Source organism: Chiloscyllium plagiosum, unplaced genomic scaffold, assembly GCF_037043375.1.
Source record: "Chiloscyllium plagiosum isolate Xiang-an unplaced genomic scaffold, Cpla_swu_hap1 HiC_scaffold_6, whole genome shotgun sequence".
Lineage (NCBI taxonomy): Eukaryota > Metazoa > Chordata > Chondrichthyes > Orectolobiformes > Hemiscylliidae > Chiloscyllium > Chiloscyllium plagiosum.
Window position 1 is genome coordinate 98,844,344 of NW_028270144.1, and position 20,935 is coordinate 98,865,278.

The 20,935-nt window shown below is 39.4% G+C and overlaps 1 protein-coding gene across 3 annotated transcripts in view; it reads right to left on the reverse strand.

Annotated features, from left to right (window-relative positions):
• Positions 1–14,666: 14,666 nt before the first annotated feature.
• The window catches only part of alg5 (ALG5 dolichyl-phosphate beta-glucosyltransferase), a 40,607-nt gene continuing 34,338 nt past the window's right edge, over positions 14,667–20,935 (reverse strand). For 2 of the 3 annotated variants that reach the window (XM_087988273.1, XM_087988272.1), the window contains exons 9-10: positions 20,073–20,158; positions 14,667–16,832 (exon numbers count right to left, since the gene is read on the reverse strand). In XM_087988273.1, the coding sequence (XP_087844399.1) occupies positions 16,717–16,832; positions 20,073–20,158 (202 nt within the window). In that variant the 3' untranslated portion in view covers positions 14,667–16,716. Of the gene's footprint in view, positions 16,833–20,072; positions 20,159–20,935 lie in introns of those variants that run through there. The other variant, XR_015757463.1, reaches the window with a different exon arrangement.

Consider the following 20,935-nt stretch of genomic DNA (forward strand, 5'->3'; position numbering starts at 1 on the left):
GCCAGGTAAGACAATGACAAATGCACATCAAATCCAACAAACTCTCGAAATTTATACAGTTTGAATCCCCATATTTTTTCTTATTTCATTGTTTCCCCCCTTCTCCACTTACGTTACTCATTTCCTTAAGACTGATCCCACAACTTCTGTTTATCAGGCCTTGTCAGTGACAAATGTCTATCTCTGGCTCCCATAAGGTTGTATGACGTCATCCCATCCTTTGCTTACCATTATCTACTCCCTCCACCTGCGCTGCCCCTCACAGCATCTTATCACTAAGCCCTTTTAATTGGGGTTTGTTCCTGTGTCTCTGTACAAGTGGGAAACCTACTGTTTATAAAGGCCTTTTTTCACAGCATTTTATCTAGTGCCTGTATTTCTACCATTGTTCTGTAATCACGTCTCATGCTAACGTCCTTCCTCTACGTAGTTCCCATTTTTGCTAACTCAGCTTCTAGCTGAGAAAACAATCACAGACTAATGTGAATTCATTTACTCTGTATCAGAACTTATAATTTGCAGAAATAACATCAATTCACCTATATCCCACACCCATATCTTGGATTGTGACCCCTGGTTCTGGACAACCCCATCATTGCGAGCATCCTTCCTGCATCTACCCTGTCTAGTCCTGTTGGTATTTCATAGATTTCCATGAGTTTCCCCCTCCTTCTTCTAAAGTTCAGTGAATATAATCCTTATTCCACCTCTCCACACATCAGCATCAACTCAGGGTGATTAGTGTAGATGGTTTTTAACTATTTAAAATTGTCCCAATGTGTTTTTGATAGCAACATCTTTGGGTTCCCTATCTTCACAATGCCGTCCTTGGGAGAGAGAGGGGTCATTGCATTGACATTTTATAACCACGTTGTTAGATTAAAGCATCTTATACAAGTACGTTCTAACCGGTTAATGATGTCAAAGCACGATTCTTGACAGTATTGTCTTTTAAGTCCTGGTTTCCATAGGAACTGAGGCAAATTGATCCACCTAGTGCAACCTTAACCATACCTATAACATCTATTGTACCAATTAGAGCCGTTGGTCTTCTTTCCTTTCTTTAAGCAGATGCACATAATACCCAGAATGCAACAGCATAAACAGGTGTTAATAATTGATCAGGACACTTCCTCTTCTTAAAGGGAATTCTGCGTTACTATTTGTGCAATTTTGCTTGGGAGCTTCTTAGGCGGTGACTCCTGGACAGCTCAATTCCTCATCTCTGTCCTCACACATACACACGATAGCTACCTCTTGTTTTGAGAATCAATTCTAACAATACGTTTTGTTGTCTCATTGTAATCGAGTGTCTTTTACCCCACAACTATCTGTCCTAAATTATACACATACTGCGAGTCACCATCTTCTCATTCATTTACTGTCTGATAAAATATTAAGAAATGCCCTTGAAACAAAAGGAACAACATTTCTATTTCATTCCAGGCACTAACATATTTTGCTTGTTCATTCTTTATCTTTATAAAAGTAGACTAGAAATACTCAAAAAAAAACCAATCCAACGTCTCTCCCCTTCCTCCAATGAACTCCTTAAGATTCTTAGCTCATTGTAAGTCATATTCCAAATGCTCAATCAAATGGTGTTTGATATTTGTCTATGTTCTAAATGCTGTAAATGAGGTTTCAGTATCAGCCTGCTCTTGATTAGTCTTCAGTTTGCGTTCAGCTCTCAAAGCTATTTTTAAAAAATAGCATTTTAGGTATACGATTGTTTCTAGTGCATTAAAAAAGAAAAATAACATAAGAGCAGTGATACTTTTAAATTTTAAATGGTAAGTGATTTTAAATAATATCTTCGTTAAAATGGCAGAGGCAGAGTGCTGGACACTGTGCTCCAAGAGGCAGTCACACTCTGTAAATTAGGTTATTCAAATTTCTTGATTCAAATACATTGCTAATTCTTTTGTAAATAAAATATAAGGAAAAAAACTGTTTCGGCACTTTGAGCCATGTGTGAAATCCAAAGTGATACTTTTGCTGGCATTAAGCCTCCGGAATTTGACAATGGTAATGCAATGTCTAGGACTGATATTTTTAGAGCTTACGATCTCAGTTAATACTGTACAGCTGCAAGCTGTTTAAAATTCAGTTAGGTTTAAGAGATGTCCTGTAAGTTTTATAAATAACCAATGACATACATTATGAAATCACACCTAATCATTCAGGCATCTAAACTACATATAATGCATCTTCAACCTGACACTGCTTAAAGCTGTTCTGATATGGGGGCGTTGTGAGGGTTCTCCTCTATAGGGATAAGCATTAGTCGGACAACATGGGCTCTTGTGTCACGGCGTTAGTGTTCCTACATCTGAAGCAGGAGGCCAAGTTTTAAGACTCACCTGCTCCAGAAATGTGTAAAGGCATCTCTGAGCAAGCTGAATTGAAAGTATCTAGACAGGACAATAATTATGTGAGCAGTACTTAAACATTGTGCACAATAAAAAAAAATGGAGAACCAAAGTGGACTTTCCAGTCATCTCCTCTGTAACTGTCGAGAAAAAGGGAGATGCTGCAGTTAGATAAATCTATGGATGGCCATTGCTGAAGGAGAGAGGGTGAACCACACTGCACTTTAATGTGAAAACAAAGTGACTCTTAATTGAGGTTTGAACAAATACGGTTGTTGTAAAGGGAAAAGCTTGAATCTTAGGGCTGAATTTTCTCATCTTTGGCAAAGGTGAGAATCTCATAGGGGTCTGAATGATGTGGGCTATGGCAAAATATATGGCAGAATTGGGCAATAAGTACAATGAGGCCCATCTCAATGTCAGGAGCAACTCGTGCCACATTTTATACTTTACACAGGTGTCATGGTGAGATTCTCACAAGACAATAGCAAGATGCCAATTAATGTTCATTCTTAAAAACCAAAAGAACTGTAGATGCTGCAAATCAGTAACAGAAACAGAAATTGCTAGAAAAACTCAGGTCTGGCAGCATCTATGGACAGAACTCAGAGTTAACGTTTCAGGTCGAGTGACCCTTCCTCAGAACTTTTTCTGATTTACACTATCCGCAGTTCTTTCGGTTTTAAATTCAATATTAAACTCACTGCCACTTCTCTTCTAAGTATGCCCATCTTGAAGAAGTTCTGCTCCATTCTCGAATGGGATTCCATTGCAATCTGTTTTCTTATCTACTGTCATCAATTTCATTGTCACTCCTGGTAGTTGACCAGGTATTTGCTAAAACTCATTTCCATAGCCACTTCATATTCCTCACTGACTGCCTCTGGCTCAGACTCACCCCACACTGATTTCAACTCAAGTTTCATCCTTCGTGCTTTGAATCCACAGGATCATAGGTATCTTCTCAATGCTCAACATTCCACAGACAACTGTTCCCACTGTATCCTGAGATCCACAATCAGGGCCATTTTGTCATCATATGCAAACTCTCGACCTCTCTTTCCAACATCACATCATGCTGGCCCAGGGCTGCATTACTCCCCAGTTCCACTTCATCGTCGGCTCATTTGACACACTAACAAGAAACTATTTTTTTTCCTTTCAGGCATCAAGGCCCACAAGATGAAACAAGCCAGAGATGCCCATGGTCCCCTGGAACCTTCCTCCCCTCTCCTTCCCTTTAACTCCATCCCCTCTCTCAACCTCACCTGCTGTCGTGAATTCACCATCCCTCCTGACCATCTGCTCTCCAATGTTCATTATTGGTTGTTAAACACCTTGTTTAACAGCCCAATTCACTTAATGAATATTCAGCCTCATCAAACTTGTTCAATGTCAAGAAAATTTGACAAAGGAAACCAGAGTGGGTACCAGTCGGATTTAATTCAACACTTGCTACGACTAACCTCCATGGGCATCAACATCACAGGTCACACTCCATAGGCATTGATCACACACACCTCACATCCATGGACATTGGCATGTGACATGCTCCAGTCTCTGAGAACCCTCATGGTACATCTCCAATTGACCTCCAGGATGCTTCAACACTGCACCTTGAGCTGCACCACCAGCTATCATTATAAAACTACAGCAAGGTCACTCTGCATTCAGGGATATGCACCCAGCTCATGGGCTAGACCAGGCTGCATTTCTGAGCTTTTTTGTTTGCTCTATTAATGTTTATCCTTTCTGAGTCTATCTGGACACTTACAGCATCCCTGCCTTGCCTTGCCTTTTAGCACTTTCACCCTTTGACAGAAATACTCGGCTCATATTACTGCTGTCTAGGTTGTCAGCAGGCCTCAGTCATTTCAAGCAGGATAGCCTCCACTCAAAAGTTCCTGATACAGCAAGTTGAGGGCAGCCTTCAGTACCAGTCCAGGGCTTGCTTGGAGAGAGGTTTGGGGAGGACGGGGCAGAGCCAGGAGCCTCTTCACAAAAAGGATGAGCTGAATGTTGGGAAGCCCGACAACAGTTTGGTTCTTTTTGCCCTATTGGGCGCTGTTTTCCTCCTGGAATGAAAGAGGGACAGATTTTATTCATTAATGGAATGTGGGTTAGACCAACATTTATTGCCCATCCCAGTTACCTGGGACAAGGTGATGGTGAGCTGCCTTCTTGAACGGCTGTGGTCCATTTGCTAAAGGGAGACCCATACTGCTGTTAGGCAATGAATTTCAAGATTTTGACCCAGCAACACTGAAGGAACAGTGATATATTTTCAAATTCAGTGTGGTGAGTGACTTGGAGGAGAAATGGTGTTCCCATTTATTTGCTGCCCTTGTCCTTTTAACTGGAAGTATATGTGGGTTTGGAAGTTGCTGTCTAAGGAGCCTTTTTGAAATTCTGCAGTGAATTTTGTAGATGGCTGTCACTGCATGCTACTGAACTTCAGTGGTGGGGGAGTGGATGTTTGTGGGTTTGGTGCCAATAAATCGGGCTGCTTTGTCTTGGATGGTGTCAAGAATTTTGAGTGTTGTTGGACCTGCAGCCATCCAGGCAAGTGGAGATTATTCCATTATACTCCTGACTTGTGCCTTGTCAATGGTGGACAGACTTTTGGGGGTCAGTGGTGAGTGTGGGAGATGGGGCAAAAATTGGATGTGAGGAACACCACATTGGGTAATTAATGAGATGGGTTTAATAAGATAGGGTGTTGCAGCGACAAACCTATCAAAAACTTGACATAACTTGGACTTAGTTTAAAAAAAAAATCAACTTTGGCCCAAAATATTTATTCCTTTGAGATTCAAGGAGGGAGCTCATGGTCCACGTTAGCTTTATTCACACAGTCTTCCAATCCTTAGCTTATTAGTTCTGCAAATGGTGTCTTATAAAATTGTGCTGCAGTAGAGATGGAAGTGCTGTTTACTGCAAGGACTTGCTGCCATTCAAGCTGCTCGTGCCATATTTAAACCCCAGCTCCACAGCATTTCGATTACTGCCAAGAAGGAATTGGCTTTCAAACCCGATTACTCTGCTGTTGTAACCAAAGACATGGCCCAGACAGCCTGTTTCAATGACAGGGACCTGCATATCCTGGTGGAAGGGTTGGCCAAAAGAAGGCAGTGCTGTTTCCTCCAGATGCAGTCAGCCTAGGAGGAGATAGTGGACTGAGTTAGCATAAACTTTTGGATGAAATGCAACACTTCGCTGTGCTGTAAAGAGATTAATGAACTTGCATGCATCTGTAGTTGCTGATTGCCAATCATTCCTTCCCTTGCCCATGTGTCAAGATAGAATATTTTCAGCTTGCTGTAATTGGTTTCAGATACTTCAGTGAAATATATCTTGTCACAGACAACGTTACATTTTCAAGTACCTATCCAATGCACAGCAGCTGATTGCAAAACTATTTTTCCATTAGTAATAGTTAGATCTATGTGTTACAATGTTTTAAAAACATTTGGATAAATACATAAAAAGGAAAGGTTTGGAGGGATATGGGTCAAATGTGGGTGGGTGGGATTAGTTTAGTTTGGGAACATGATCAGCATGGACTGGTTGGATCGAGGAGTCTGTTTTTCCATGCTGTATGACTTTAGGTTGCACAGGGTATGTGCCACCATTTTCTCTTTGCTACCTCACACTCATAGGGTCATCACTCACTCTGCCAGTGCAGTAACTTCTCGCCAAGTTTCAGGGACTACAGTTCTCTGTATTGCATGCATTGTGTCCACTCAATGGCTTTCACCTATCATCCTCACTATTAGCCCTCCCTGTTCTCTGCACATGCTACTCACTCAGTGGGGTGGAGACGATGAGGACCAGCGGTACAGTGGCAGACATTAGGCCTCTAATCCCATCTGAGGAAAAATAGTGGAGGTAGCTGAAGAAGAACACAACTCAGTGGGTCATTGTGCTATTCAGCTTTCCCATTAACGTTTGTACTAATTCTTAACCTGTGCAAGCTTTTAGCCCTTTTGCACAACTCATTCCCTCTTTTCTCTTTTGCAGACTCTAGTGAGACCCAACAAAGGATCACAAAGAGGCCAGCACCTCTGACCCTCAGCTTCAGCTCCACCTCTGAGGAGGAAGCCAATCAACATTCAGAGGATGCACATATCAGACTGTTAACGGCACTCTGCACAATCTTAGAGACATTTATTTACCTCATGACTTCTCCAGCTAGATCCATCAGCACACACCATTACAGACTGAAATGTTGTTCCCATCTTGCTGCCTATGAGAGATAGCATTATTAACACTTGGGAATCTCATGTTGACTAAATCCTAACGTCAGTGCCTCTTGATGTTATTGCACTGTCTCACTGACTGCTGCCTCCTTCCTCACAGTCAGTAAAGTCTGTGTAATTGTGGCCATCCCAATGGACTGAGATCTGATGAACCCCTTTGACAGCCTATGGCTGCACTCTCTTGACTGATCGTTGTCCCCCTTTATCAGCCGAGCAGAGGCTGATAGCCAAGTTTGATACCCATGAGGATGGCCTCAATCGGGACCTTGGGTTCATGTCACACTGCAGGTGACCCCACTACACTATACATTCTCTCTCTTTCTCACTGTCTCTCACACACACACGCACTCTTACATACTCACACACTCACGCAGACCCTCTCTCATACACATACATAAACACCCGCCCACACTCACACCCTCTCACAGGCTTATACTGCATCACACTCGTGCACATTTTACCAAGCATACACCCATGCAAACACACAGTCTCACATGCACACACTCATTTGCAGACACTCTCACTCTCTCTTTCTCTCGTGCAAACACACACACATATGAGTCTATGGGGTGAATGTGCATTTGCAGGTTTATATGTGCAGACATATTCTATTTTGCTCAAAAAGCGTACAATCTGCAGGCAGTCAATGTCGGAGAAAGACCCATTTGTACATACTCTCCATTTTCTGTCAGCCAGTCAGTCTTCTGTCCATGCTAGTATTCTATCCTCTACATGATAAGCTTCTATTTTCCATAATAACCTTTGAAATATTTGTGTATAAAATACCTTCTGGAAATCAATGTGTCATAATACATTTATTTACTCCACTTTATACACAGCACCTGTTACTCCTTCAAAGAACTCCAAAAAACTGGGTAAATCTGATCTCATTTTGATGAAACCATGCTGACTTTTCACAATTACTTTGATTTTCTGTATGTACAGTGCTATAACCTCTTTAATGATCGATTTTACTATTTTTCCATGACAACCATCAAGCTACCTGGCTTATCATTTCCTGTTTTGTTTCCCTCCTTTCCAGAAGAGTTATACTTGCTACTTTCTTGTCTGATGGACACCTAAAATTTTGGAGGGAATTTTGGAAAATTAACATAAATGAATCAATTATCACATTAGCAAACTCTTTAAGGCCCAGGTATGATTTGACAGAGCCCACATCTCCATCAGTTTGCTTAGTGCCACTTGCCTCAAGATTATAATTTTGCTACATTCCTCCCTCTCTTCCACCTCCTGATTTATAGCTTTCATTAGAATGCCTTTTTTATATGCTCAATCATGAAGACAAAAGAAAAACATTTGTCTGTTTTATCTGCCATTTTCTTATGTTCCATGACTAACTCCCCATTCTCACACTCTCGAACACCAACACCCACTTTACCTACGCTTCTTTTTAAATACCCGCAGAAACTCTTGCTATCTGTTTTTATGTTCCCAGCTAGCTTTCCCTCCTACTCTAATTTCTTCCTTCTGATTAACCTTTTAGTCATTCTCTGCCATTCCTTATATTCTGACCAATGATCTGATCTGCCACTCATCTTTGCATGGTTGTATGCTTTTGCCTTAAGTTGGATACTTTTCCTGACCTATTCAGTTAACCATGGAAAGTGGGTCCACCCTTTAGAATTGTACCTTATAATAGGAATATGCTTACTGTCGGTATGCTGAAATATGTCCAGAAATGTCTACCATTGCAGCTCTACTGATCTTTCCCCGACCTTAGTGTACCTGTTCACTATAGCTAGCTCAGTTTTCATGCCCATATAGTTGCCCTTATTTAGGTTTAACATATTAATGTTAGCCCCATTCTTGTGCCTTTCAGATTCAATGTAAAATATTGTAGTTGCTGCTATCTACAGGTGCCTTAACCCTGAGGCAGTTTATTAATTCTATCACATTACACGTTGGGTACAAGTCCATCACTCCCTGAAAGTGACAACATAAGTGAATAATGTGGTAAAGAAAGCATAACACATGTTTGCCTTCATCAGTCAAAGTACTGAGTATAAAAGTTGGCAAGTCTTTGTACAAGAGACTTTTGTTCGGCTATGTTTGGAGTATTGGGTGCAGTTCTGGTCACACACACCAGAGTCTTAAATATATTCAGTGACCTGTGGCAATGAATTCCATAGATTCACCACTCTCTAGCTGAAGAAGTTTCTCCTTATCTCCGTTCTAAAAGATTTTCCCTTTACTCTAAGGCTGTGCCCTCGGGTCCGAGTCTATCCTACCAATGGAAACATCTTCCCAATATCCACTCTGTCCAGGCCATTGTGGTAATTTCCAAAATGTGCTACTCTAAGAAATTATCTTGCAAGCATTCTATGAACTCTTCATGCAAGCTACTATTACAAATTTGCTTTTTCCAGTGTAAATTTAGATTAAAGTCACCCATGATCATTGCAGTCTCTTTGAGACAAGCACCCAGTATTTGTTCTTGTATATTTTGTCCAATGTTGTGGTTATTGTTAGGAGGCCTGTAGACCACTGCTATTAGTGACTTCTTTCCCCTAGTGTTCCTCAATTGGACCCAAATTGATTCCACCTCCTGATCTCCGGCACTAAGGTCACTTTGAACTATTGTACAAATGCTAAACTTAATTAACTAACTTTACCCAGCTTTTTATTTCTCTTGATTGTCATACATATCTGAATATTCAGGACACAATTCTCGCCATTCTGAAGCCATGTGTTTGATGATACTGCAGATGTGTTTATCCTGGAACACAATGCAGGAGCCCCCATATGCTGCAGCCTTGACAGGTCACCGGAACTGCCATTCATTATGGAGTTTAAGTATTTAATTATAATATTGACTTACTTTTAAATGGTTCCTTTCACACGTTATTAACTTCAATAAAATTTGCATACTATGTAAAAATTTAAGAACAGAAAAGACCTTAATTTCTTTCCAGAGATTCACCAAATAACTAGGTCTGTTCATTGTAGTAGAACACGGACAAATTCTACTGATTTCCGATGAATCTAACTCTGTTGAAATTCTAGGTCTGACTGCCTGCCATGGGACCCTCACCTCACCCACTCATCTCAATCTGTGTACTCCTGAGAAAATGAAATCTTAGTCTCTACTTTGTTTAAAAGGCTAGAGTGAAAACATTCACATTGTATATTATTTATGGATATCGTCACTATAAAAAAGAAACAAATTAGACTACACAAAAAGTTCGAACTGCATTAGAAAAGTGACATTAAAGACTCCATGGGAAACCACTGAATCATTTATTCTTCTGCATCTGCAATATTTTGGTGGGTTTTAATTTGCAGAGAGAATTGGACAATGTGAGCAGAATCCAAAATGGGTGTCAAAGCAACAACTGGGTGACATCAGTTGATTACTTAAGTGGAGACAAAAAGTCTCCGAGTCAGGACTTTTACGATTATATTAGACACAAGGTGATTTAGAAAGGGTGAGGTTACACTGGTGATTTATAACATGATAAATCTATAGCCAATAATTTAAATGTCTGAAGCATTTCATCCTGTCATGAAGAAAAAGAAAAACAGGTAGTTTGCAGTCACATGCCATACAAAGAACTTAGAGTAATGATGCCAAAGTGAGCTTAGAGATATTCAACAATCAGTAACAGTAATACTTAATATGTAAGGCAGGATTGGGATAATCCTTGCTCCAGAAGAATTGCTAGATGGCTGATTAGCTGGTACACTATGCCCATATTAATTTCCTCTCCATTATTTTAATTGTTATTGATAAATTCATTAAAATAGACAAAAAGAGCAAAGAAAAGAATTTCATAGAACACATTAATTTTTTTCATTAACAGGGGACATGGATTTTGTTGGCTGGGCCAATATTTATTGCCCAATCCCAATTACCCTTGAGGAGATGGTGGTAAGCTGCCTTCTTGAACTGCTGTGGACCATTTAGTATCAATGGATGCCCAATACACTTCAAAAAGCTGAACAAATGGATGATGTATTTCCAAGTCAGGATGGCAAGTGGGGAACTTAAAGGTGATGCTGTTCCCATCTAGTTTATGCCATTCTCTTTCTAGGTGGTAATGGCCATGGGTTTGAAGGTGCTGACTAAGGAGCCTTGGTGAATTTATGCAGCACATCTTGGAGGTGGTATGCATTGCTGCTGTCTGCACTGGTGGTTGAGAGGTGAATCTTTGTGGATGGGTTGTCAACCAAGTGGGCCGCTTCATCCTAGATTACGTCAAGCTTCTTTAGTACTGTTGGAGATTCAGTCATCCAGGCAAGTGTGAGTATTCCATCACACTCCTGATTTGTGGTTTGTAGATGGTGGACAAGCTTTGGTGAGTCAGGGGGTGAGCTACTTACTGTGTGATTCCTAGTTTCCACAGGAATCTGTTCTTATAGCCACAATATTTATATGTAACTGAAGCAGTTCAGTTTCTGATCAATAGCAAACCCCCATGAAGTTGGGATTCAGAGATGGTGCTGCCAATGTACTGATGATTAGATTCTCTCTTGTTCCAAATGGTTATTGCCTGATACTTGTGTGGGGTAAGTATTGTTGTATAATAATGTGCAATGGCATATCTAACAGGAATTTCCATCCTTTAATGTTTTACTCTAGGTCTAAAATTGTACAGTTTCTTGATAGTCAGTAGGAGAATTATTGAAGAAATGGAATATAAGGTAACAGCAATAATTACATATTGTTTTGATATGACAGTAATTGTGTCTCCAGACAAAGGAAAAGAAAATTAGGTGAGAATACTTGTGGGAATAATTAAGAAGTTCCAAACACTCGTGTGATTTATTTGCACCTAAATTTCCTGTCAATCGCACTAAAGTATGCCAAAAATGGTCATTATCTCATCCTGAGATCTTCATTATCACTGAAGCAAATTTTCTGTCAAATTAGTTCAGAAAAATTGATATTGAGAAACATAAGAACACAGGAAATAAGAGTATGAGAAGGACATTTGGTCTTTGAGTTTACTCTGTCATTCAATAAGATCATGACGAATATTCTACCTTAACTCTACCTTCTCACATAATGCCAATATTCTGTTAGTATCCATAATCTATCAACCTCTGTTTTCAACAGATGCTAACTCAAATACTCAGCATTCATAACTTCCTTCGGTACTGAATTCAATAGATTCATAACTCTCTAAGTGGAGAAATTTCTCCTCATCTCTCCACTGAATAGGCAATCTCATATTCTGGATGTAAATCTTGTTACAGCTTGGCACAAAAAGGACAAAATATCTTGTTATAACCAGGTGAGGAGAGATCAAATTGTCCTCCTCTTTTCCCTCCTCATTTAGAGTCATAGGGATGTACAGCATAGGAACAGATTCTTCAGTCCAACTTGTCCATGCTGACCAGATATCCGAAATTAATCTAGTCCCATTTGCCAGCATTTGGCCCATTTCTCTCTAACCCTTCCTATTTATATACTCATGTAGATGCCTTTTAAATTATGTAATTCAACCAGCCTCCACCACTTCCTCTGGCAGTCCATTCCATACACACACCACCCTCTGTATAAAAAAGTTTCCCCTTAGGTCCCTTTTAAATATTTCCCCTCTCACCTTAAACCTGGGCCCTCTAGTTTTGGACTCTCCTACCCTGGGGAAAAGACCATGACTATTCACCCTATTCATGCCCCTCATGATTTTATATACTCCTACAAGGTGATCCCTCAGCCTTTGATGCTCCAGGGAAAATAGCCGCAGTCTATTTAGCCTCTTTGTGTAGCTCAAACCTCTAACCCTAGCAAAATCCTTGTAAATCTTGTCTGAACCTTTTCAAGTTTCGCAACATCTTTCCTATAGCCGGGAGACCAGAATTGAATGCAGTATTCCAAAATGACGTAACTAATGTCCTGTACAGCTGCAACATGACCTCTCAACTCCTATACTCAATGCACTGACCAATAAAGGCAAGCGTATCAAACACCTTCTTCACTACCCTGACTACCAATGACTCCATTTTCAAGGAACCATGGACCTGCACTTCAAGGTCTCTTTGTACCCCAGGATCTTACCATTGAATGTATGATTCCTGTCCTCATTTGTCCTAGCAACGTGTCGCACCTCACACTTATGTAAATTAAACTCCATCTCCATTTGTCCACAACACATCTTGTGTAAAATAATAAAAGTACAGTCTGACTTGGATGCACATACACATACACTTTAAATTCACACACCCAAATAGATATTATAGAGTCCAAGAGGCTAGACTTGGCCAAAGTATAGTCCATAAGTATTAGAAGAGGTTTTCACTTTGTACTTGCAGTCTCTGTTGGTGCACAGTGAATCCAATAGTCTGGCTTCTGGTTCTGAGGTGATCTAAAGCTATAGGGCTTCATAGGAATATAGATAGGTTAAATGATTTGGCAAGAACTTGGCTGATGGGATATATATGGAAAAACGGGATGTGTCCACTTTGACATTAAGAATAGAAAACAAATATTATTTAAGTGGGGAGAAATGCAGAATGCTTCAGCACAAAGGGATCAAGGTGTCTTTGTACATGGTCCACAAACTAAAACTTAGAAGTACAGCAAGTTTATTTTATTTTAGCATGGGATGTCAGTGTCACTGACCAGGCCAGCATTCATTACCCATCCCTGATTGCTCTGGTGAAGGTGGTGACAAACTTGATGAAACACTGCAATTCTTGGGGAGTAGGGAAACCCACAAAGCTTTTAGGAAGGAAGTTCCAAGATTTCGACCCAGTGACATTGAAAGAATGATAATAAAGCTCAAAATTCAGGGTGATGAGTGGTTTGCAGGGATGGTGGGTATCCATGCACTTATTGTTTTTCTCCTATGTGGTAGAAGTTACAGTTTAGAAGGTGATGTTGGAAGTGAGTTACTGCAGTGCATTTTGTAGATAGTAAACACAACAATCACTGTTTGGCAGTAGAAAAGGGACGGAACATTGAAGGGATGAATAAACACCAATCAAGCAGGATATTCTGTCCTGGATCGTATAAAGCTTTGAGAGTGTACGTGTGCCTTGTACATGATGGAGAGGCATTGGTGAGACAAGAAGCGAGTTACTGATGTTGAGATTTCTTAGCTTCTGACCTGCACTTGGAGGCAAAGTATTTATATATCTGGTTCAGTTCAATTTCTTGTCAATGGTAACTAGGATGTTAATAGCCCTGATTCTATGAAGGTGATGTCCTTGAACATCAAGGGGCATTGTTACATTCTCTCTTCTTAGAGATGGTCACTGACTGGTACTTGTGTAATGAGAATGGCATGTGCCACTTATCAGTCCTGGATATTGACTAGGTCTTGCTTTTGACATGGACTGCTTCAGCTTATGAAGTGACACAAATGATGCTGAATGTTATACAATCATTGTCAGAGTATTTTTCTCAAGGTGTAAGTGTCAAATACTAAAGGGGTATAGGTTTAAGGTGAAAGGAGATAGTTGAGGCAAGTGTTTTTTCTGCAAATGGCAGTAGGTGAGTTTTGAGAAGATTTGTAGCTCAGGGTGAGGTTGTGGATGTAGGTTTGCTCGCTGAGCTGGAAGGTTCATTTTTTAGACGTTTCATCACCATACTAGGTAACATCTTCAGTGAGTCTCCAGACAAAGCACTGCCAATGATTCCTGCTTTCTATTTATATGTTTGTGTTTCTTTGGGTCAGTGATATCATTTCCTATGGCGATGTCATTTCTTGTTCTTTTTCTGGGGGGGGTGGTAAATCGGGTCCAAGTCAATGTGTTTGTTGATAAAGTTCCAGTTGGAATTCCTAAAGAATTCCTAGAAGCATGGCATTCCAACTGGAACTCTATCAACAAACACATTGACTTGGACTCGATTTACCATCCCCCTGAGAAAAAGAACAAGAAATGACATCATACATTGACTTGGACAGGAAATGACATCACCAAACAGTTCATTTTAAAAGGGTTTTACACTCAAACACTGAAGTACATAAGACAGGGTATACAGATGCTATTTCAATCACGCCAGATATCTGCGTTGACTAAAGACTGAATAAAATTTGGGTTTTAGAACCTCACCTTCAACATTGCGCCTCTTGCTAATTGTTGCTTTATTTTTTACATTTCTTGCAACTGCAAACATTGTTTCTATAGACATATTAAAGTTCAAATATGAAATTAGCCCGATTTCATGTTAAAATATGTTCATTTCTTGCATCTTGCTTTGAATCTCAACATTACTTGGAAGTATTTACATACTGTATCAGATACTGAACAATACAAGCACTTTGGAAGTAGAGTTTCAGCCAATAAACCACATGTACATTTTGAAAACAGAAGGTGTGTCAACTTTGTGCAGACATCAGGCTGCCAAATAAGTGCCCATGGTGTTAGGCGCAAGGTTCTGGCACGGATAGAAGATTGCTTTACTTAAGGGAAAGAGTGGGGATAAAGAAGTCAAGTGGAGTTCCACAGGGGTCTATGTTGAGACTTCACAACTATTCACAATATACATTAATGATCTGGTTGAAGGAACTGAAGGCATTGGTGCCAAGTTTGCAGATGACACAAAGATAGGTGAAGGCACAGGTAGTTTTGAAGAAGCAGGTAGGTTAGGAGAGTGGGCTAAGAGGCAATTGTAATTCAGTAATGGAGAGCGAGAGGGAGGAAGAATAGAAACAGAGAGGGGCTTTGGCAATCTGAAGCACAAAGAGACTGGAGAGTCCTAGTTCAGGATTCTCTTAACCTTAACATACAGATTCAATTGTATTTACCTTCCTAACTACCAATGTTAGCATTCATTTCAAGAGGGCCAAAATAGAGAAGCAAAGATGTACTGCTGAGGCTGTAAAAGGGTCTGGTCAGACTGCGTTTGGAAGGATGTGTTAGTATTGGAGGGGGTCCAGAAGTGATTCACAAGAATGATCCCAGGGATGAAGGAGTGGTTGAGGACAGTTGATGGAGTTTATTTGGGGGTGGGAATCTTGTTAAAACTTATAAAATACAGAGATGCCTGGTTGAGTAGATGTGGAGAAAAGGTTTCCAACTCTTAGGAGACACTAGGACCCAAGGACACAGCCTCAGAGTGAGGGGTGACCCTTTAGAATACAGACGAGGAGGAATTTCTTTAGCCAGATTATGGCTAATCTCTGGAACTCACTGCTGCAGAGGACTTTAGGCCAAGTCATTGAGTGCATTTAGTACAGACAGGTTCTTGATTGGTGAGGGGATCAGGGGTAAGGGGAGATTACAGGAGAATGGGGGTTGAGAAATAGAGCGGCCATGATCAAATGGCCTAATTCTGCTCTATATCTATGGTGTGTTGCGATTCTTGTATCTGTAGGTATTAAAGTGAGAAACTTAAAATAAATATGCATTTGTTAAAAGTACAGAGATAGATGTTTTACAAATGTAACTTTTAATTAAAGTACATGAATAAAATATTAATTCAAGTTTAAGGACTTCAGATAAGTTCTGGTTTTTCAAATTAAAACTAACTATGAATCAACCATTGCGGTAACCCTCCATTAATATAAGTCTCATTATACTGGCTTTCCATCTTAGCCATTGAAAATTGCGCTTAGGAATCAAAACTGCTCCAGAATTAATGATAAAACTGAAGCATCCATATACAAAACAATTGAAAGAAATACGAACAAACATAATGAGTTAATCATTTACCCCATGTCTCATCAATAACCTGGTATGGCAATTTCCTGCCATCTGACAACCATAAAACACCAAAGAAAGTATTTTTAAGGATATCCATTAAATACACATCATAAATGTACATTTTGCTAATGTAGTCTCATTTACAGTCTGAGGTAAACCAAAATACTTCCTTGTAATAATGTTGTAGACAAAACCAGTAAACCATTACTCAAACATAATCCTTTGGCTGTCTCAATCTGGTCATTCACGACATTTTATCTTCGATTTAACCAAAAATACAACCTAGATAGAAAGTTTTCACTTTATTCACCAGGATGCAATGTAGAAAAACAAAGAAAATACTGCAATATGTATGCAGAAAGAACAAAATATTTTACCATCCATCATAAAACATTGTGTGTCCACCCTTGATTATATTTCAGTAATGATATATGTCCTTTCATCTTCACGAAAAGATACAGTGCAATAATTTAGTTGACTTTTTTGGACATTTCCACATTCCAGGCACCCGTGAGGTAACGTAAGCGAATGAAGAGAAGATCTTTACCCATTTGTAACCAACTCCAGAATGGAACTAACTTTGATCCTACAAGGCAATGTAAAATGAGAGGAATTCACACTAATGCAGCATTTGGCCTGCAAAAATATGTTGCTAGTTTACAAAACACTCAGTAATTTTAGAACACAAGACTGTAAAACCGTTAAAAGGTTATTATGAATTTTGTTCACAAAATGTTTATTTATATACATCAGAATAATTTAGTTAAAATAATTTATATCTCTATAAATTACAACTCGCATCTCTGGAGTTTCAAAAAACACCATGTTTTGTTTTTCCTTTTAGATGTAATCCTGTTCCCGGCCAAGATGACCTAACATCTAACAATGACTGCAGGACTAGGAAAATTATATTTTTCCCCAATTTTAACACAAACATTCCTAAGTTACGTGTGCAATGCTTCAGATGTAGGACAAAACAACCGACCATCAAAAGGCACTTTCTTTGGACCTACATGTCATTTAAATCTTACACTTGATTATCTTTTGGTCAATTAGATTAAGATCAGAAATTTGATTTTCCACTCGCAGCAATTCTGACATTGGAAAAGTGCCAGAGCATTAATGGTGCATTTAACTAAATATCTTCAATTTTCTGTCATTAGCCATTTTGTCCAATAGCTATGTTAGCTGCATCCATCTTCCACTAGGTTCAAAGTTAGTGGGAAAAGCTGTACCTCGTAGGTCCAAATTGAAGGGTTGTGTGCAACTGAAGATAAGTGGCTACACACAAGGGAAAATACTATTTCAACCTGAAGTTCAAAATAATTTTATACATATGTCAATCTTCATCAGGGCACAAGTAATAGAAACCAATGGGTTTATCAGCAATGCCACCACTAGATGGAGCACACCAAATGGAATGCATTGAAGTACTGCTGCAGTGCTAAGTCACTGCGAAATGACCAAGCAGCAGCCACATAAAGATGGCACTGCATATATATTCACAGGGCAGACACAAATGCTAGGAATGTAGGGATGTTCTGCCAGACAGGGAGAATTGAAGATTTTACTCCTTACTGTTTACAACAATACAAGTAACAGTTCTCATTCTGCCATTTAATTACAGTAGAAACCAGTGCACAAGTCACAAAGTCATCCACCTAAGATCCTTGTCACAGGAGACCGAAGTCACTAAGCCTTGCAGATGTAAATGCCTCCTGACGGCCATCGTGAATGGTGGTCTGCATAATTTGGTTAATGCTGGTGTTTGTTTCCACCCTGTGAATAGATCAGTGGTGCCACCTTGAGAACAATTAGCGGTTGCTTCATTGCTTGACATGGCACGACATTGCTCTGTTTGAGTTTACAAGCTCAGTGCTCCACCTATCAGTGGCATTACCTATCCCATTCAAAATACCAAATTTAAGACAAAAAAGATATGCTTCTGGTGGAGGAAAATGAACAGATTGAGCTGAATATTAAAACTAATGTAAGAGTGAGGGTCAGTAACTAAACAGTCAAGTTTTTCAATATTTCAGAATAAGAAAGTTATAGTCTGTCTAGAATTATGTCGATCATTTATCTAGACAACTCATTGAACATATTGGTGCATAATAAATTGTTATGGACCAGGTCAGACTCTCTCAAAACACTCCAAGAAAGTAGCCTGGATCTAACTTTGCTAGTTGTTTAAGCAGGTGTAGATGGATATTCCAGGAGATGCAGCTGGTCCAACCACTTAGTTTTAAACAAAACAATTTGCAAGGTTACTGAATGAAACACAAACAAAAATGAACAGAATAATAGAATAATTTAACCCTACTCAAAAAACCCAACAGATTATCCCAACTTAATGATATTATTCCAAATTCCTCCAACAATGCCCATAAACACCCCTTGGCAAAAAGGTAAAATCAAACACAGGGTCTTACAGGGGAGAGAGAGAGAGAGAGAGAGAGAGGCCAGAGGGACTCAGCATGGGACACCTTCTTCCATGGAGCGGTTTCTTGGACCAGCAGCCTCAAACTGAACTGCCTGCCTCCAGAGAACAGCCAGACTGCTAAAACCAAACCAAACCAGAAAAAAGCTGAGCCACTCCCGTTTCATTGTACAAGTGTTTGTGTTTTAAAAAAAAACTTGAAAACATTCTCAAGGAGATCAACCCCAGACATTTCGGAGTCTGTGTCTTTACAATCTCCTGGGAAAAAAACAAGGACATGCTAACCTTGTTAAAGGAGCAGCATCATTACAAAATATATTCTTGAGTTCTTTACAAGTGGTTTTTTTTCAATTAATAGGAAGATGGTATGGGTTTCAATTGCATCATTATTTCATCGAGCAAATAACATATACAACCAATTTCACAAATTTAATAGATGGCTGCATTCATTCCACTGGAGTGCCATAGACTTAAACCATCTATGGTTCATTATCTAAGGATATACTAGCATCGGAGGCAGTCCAGAGTAGGTTTCCGAGGCTGATATCAGATATGGAGGGATTATTTAATGAGGAGAGGTTGAATATATTGGACCTGTACTTGTTGAGATATAGAAGAATGAGAGGTGACCTTATTGAAACGCACAAGATTCTCATGGAAATGAAAAGGTAGATGCAGAAAGGTTTTTTCTCCTTGGGTCAGTCTAGGACCAGAGGGAATTCTCTCAGAATAAGCAGTTGCACAATTAAGACAGAGTGCCTTGGCATTCTTCTTAATATGACTTGACAAGGACATTTCATTGCCCCTTTTAGGCTTATTTGTTTCTTTATGTTCTTTCTGCTTCCTTTATATTTTCTAAACCTTATGTATGTTTTTTACTTTTTGACTAACTTTTCAATATCATCATCATCATCCAGGGTCCCCGAATCTTGACATCCTTATCTTTCATCCTAAAGTTGAACTCTGATCAACTGGCCTTTAGAAGACTCCCACATGGATTTACCCTCAAACAGCCACCCCCAATCTTATTTCTCCAGTTCCTGCCTAATACTGTTGTAATTCACCTTCCCCTTACATGATCCACCTGAAAAAACAAGTATTGCTCACTTCCAAAGCAGATTCTAAACTGATTGCTTGGAGTGGTAAACAAATATCCTTAGATTTTACTTCCACTTTGATACCATTCCCAGATAAAATGCTAAACACAGGAGCAAAAACCCAGTAATTTCCAAATTAGTGCATGAATGCTACACAGTTAAGCATAAACCACAGCTGCATTTATGGCGTGGCTTAAGTAATGAAACGATATAGCTTCATGCTAATGACCCAGTTGTTAGAAGTGATCCCATTTCCTTGCTTTTTCTTCTCTGGGTGTAAATAACTTACCCTCTATTTCTGTCCATTGCACAGCAACTTCGGCAACTGGAATCTTTAAACACTGGGCAATGTAGAGGAGTTCCACATCAAAAGCCCTAAAATGCAAAAACAAAAAGGTTGTGAAAACATTTTTAAGTTCACTGTTTAGGAATTTAAGGAGCACTTTCACAGAATACACAAAAGGAGATATTTAAAAATGGGACAAAACCATATTTCCAATTTTTCTGCCCCATTTCCTCTTTGCTACCTATCCACCATTTTAAGGCCAAGCAAAATGTTCGCAGGTCTATCTACACAAGTCACATACAGTCTGTCAGAGAAAATCAGTTACAATATTTCAATTCTCTTCATGTTTGCTCTCCCCCAACAGATGAAGTAATTGCTGCTGTATTTAATCAGACTGAAAAGACAATATTCCCAGACACTTACTTAATGAAACAGTCAGTTTACAGGATTAATGAAAGAAAAATGTTGTGTGAAGGGAACAGCAGTTTCTACAGAGGATGTGCTAAGTGTGGTAAATAAGTTAGTTATTAATAGCTATGGAAGCAGATTTATACTTGCATAAAAAGTTGTGTGTAAATGCACGTTCTGTCATTTTTCTAGGTTCATTTAACAATACCATTTGATTAAACACCAAAACTGATCTAATTTCTCTTTCTAACGTGTTGTTTGGAACCCAATCTTTGACACCGTTCCTCCTATTGTACCAGAATACATTTGATGTGCTGCATTTGTTTCTTTGATTAGATGTTGCCTATTGCTATTCAGTTTGTAATATTTCCTTCAATTTGATATGGACAAGCTCACATTTGGACTAGGTAGATGGTAGCTTTGTTATCCAGGCTAAAAGGCTGCAAAATTGAGCTACT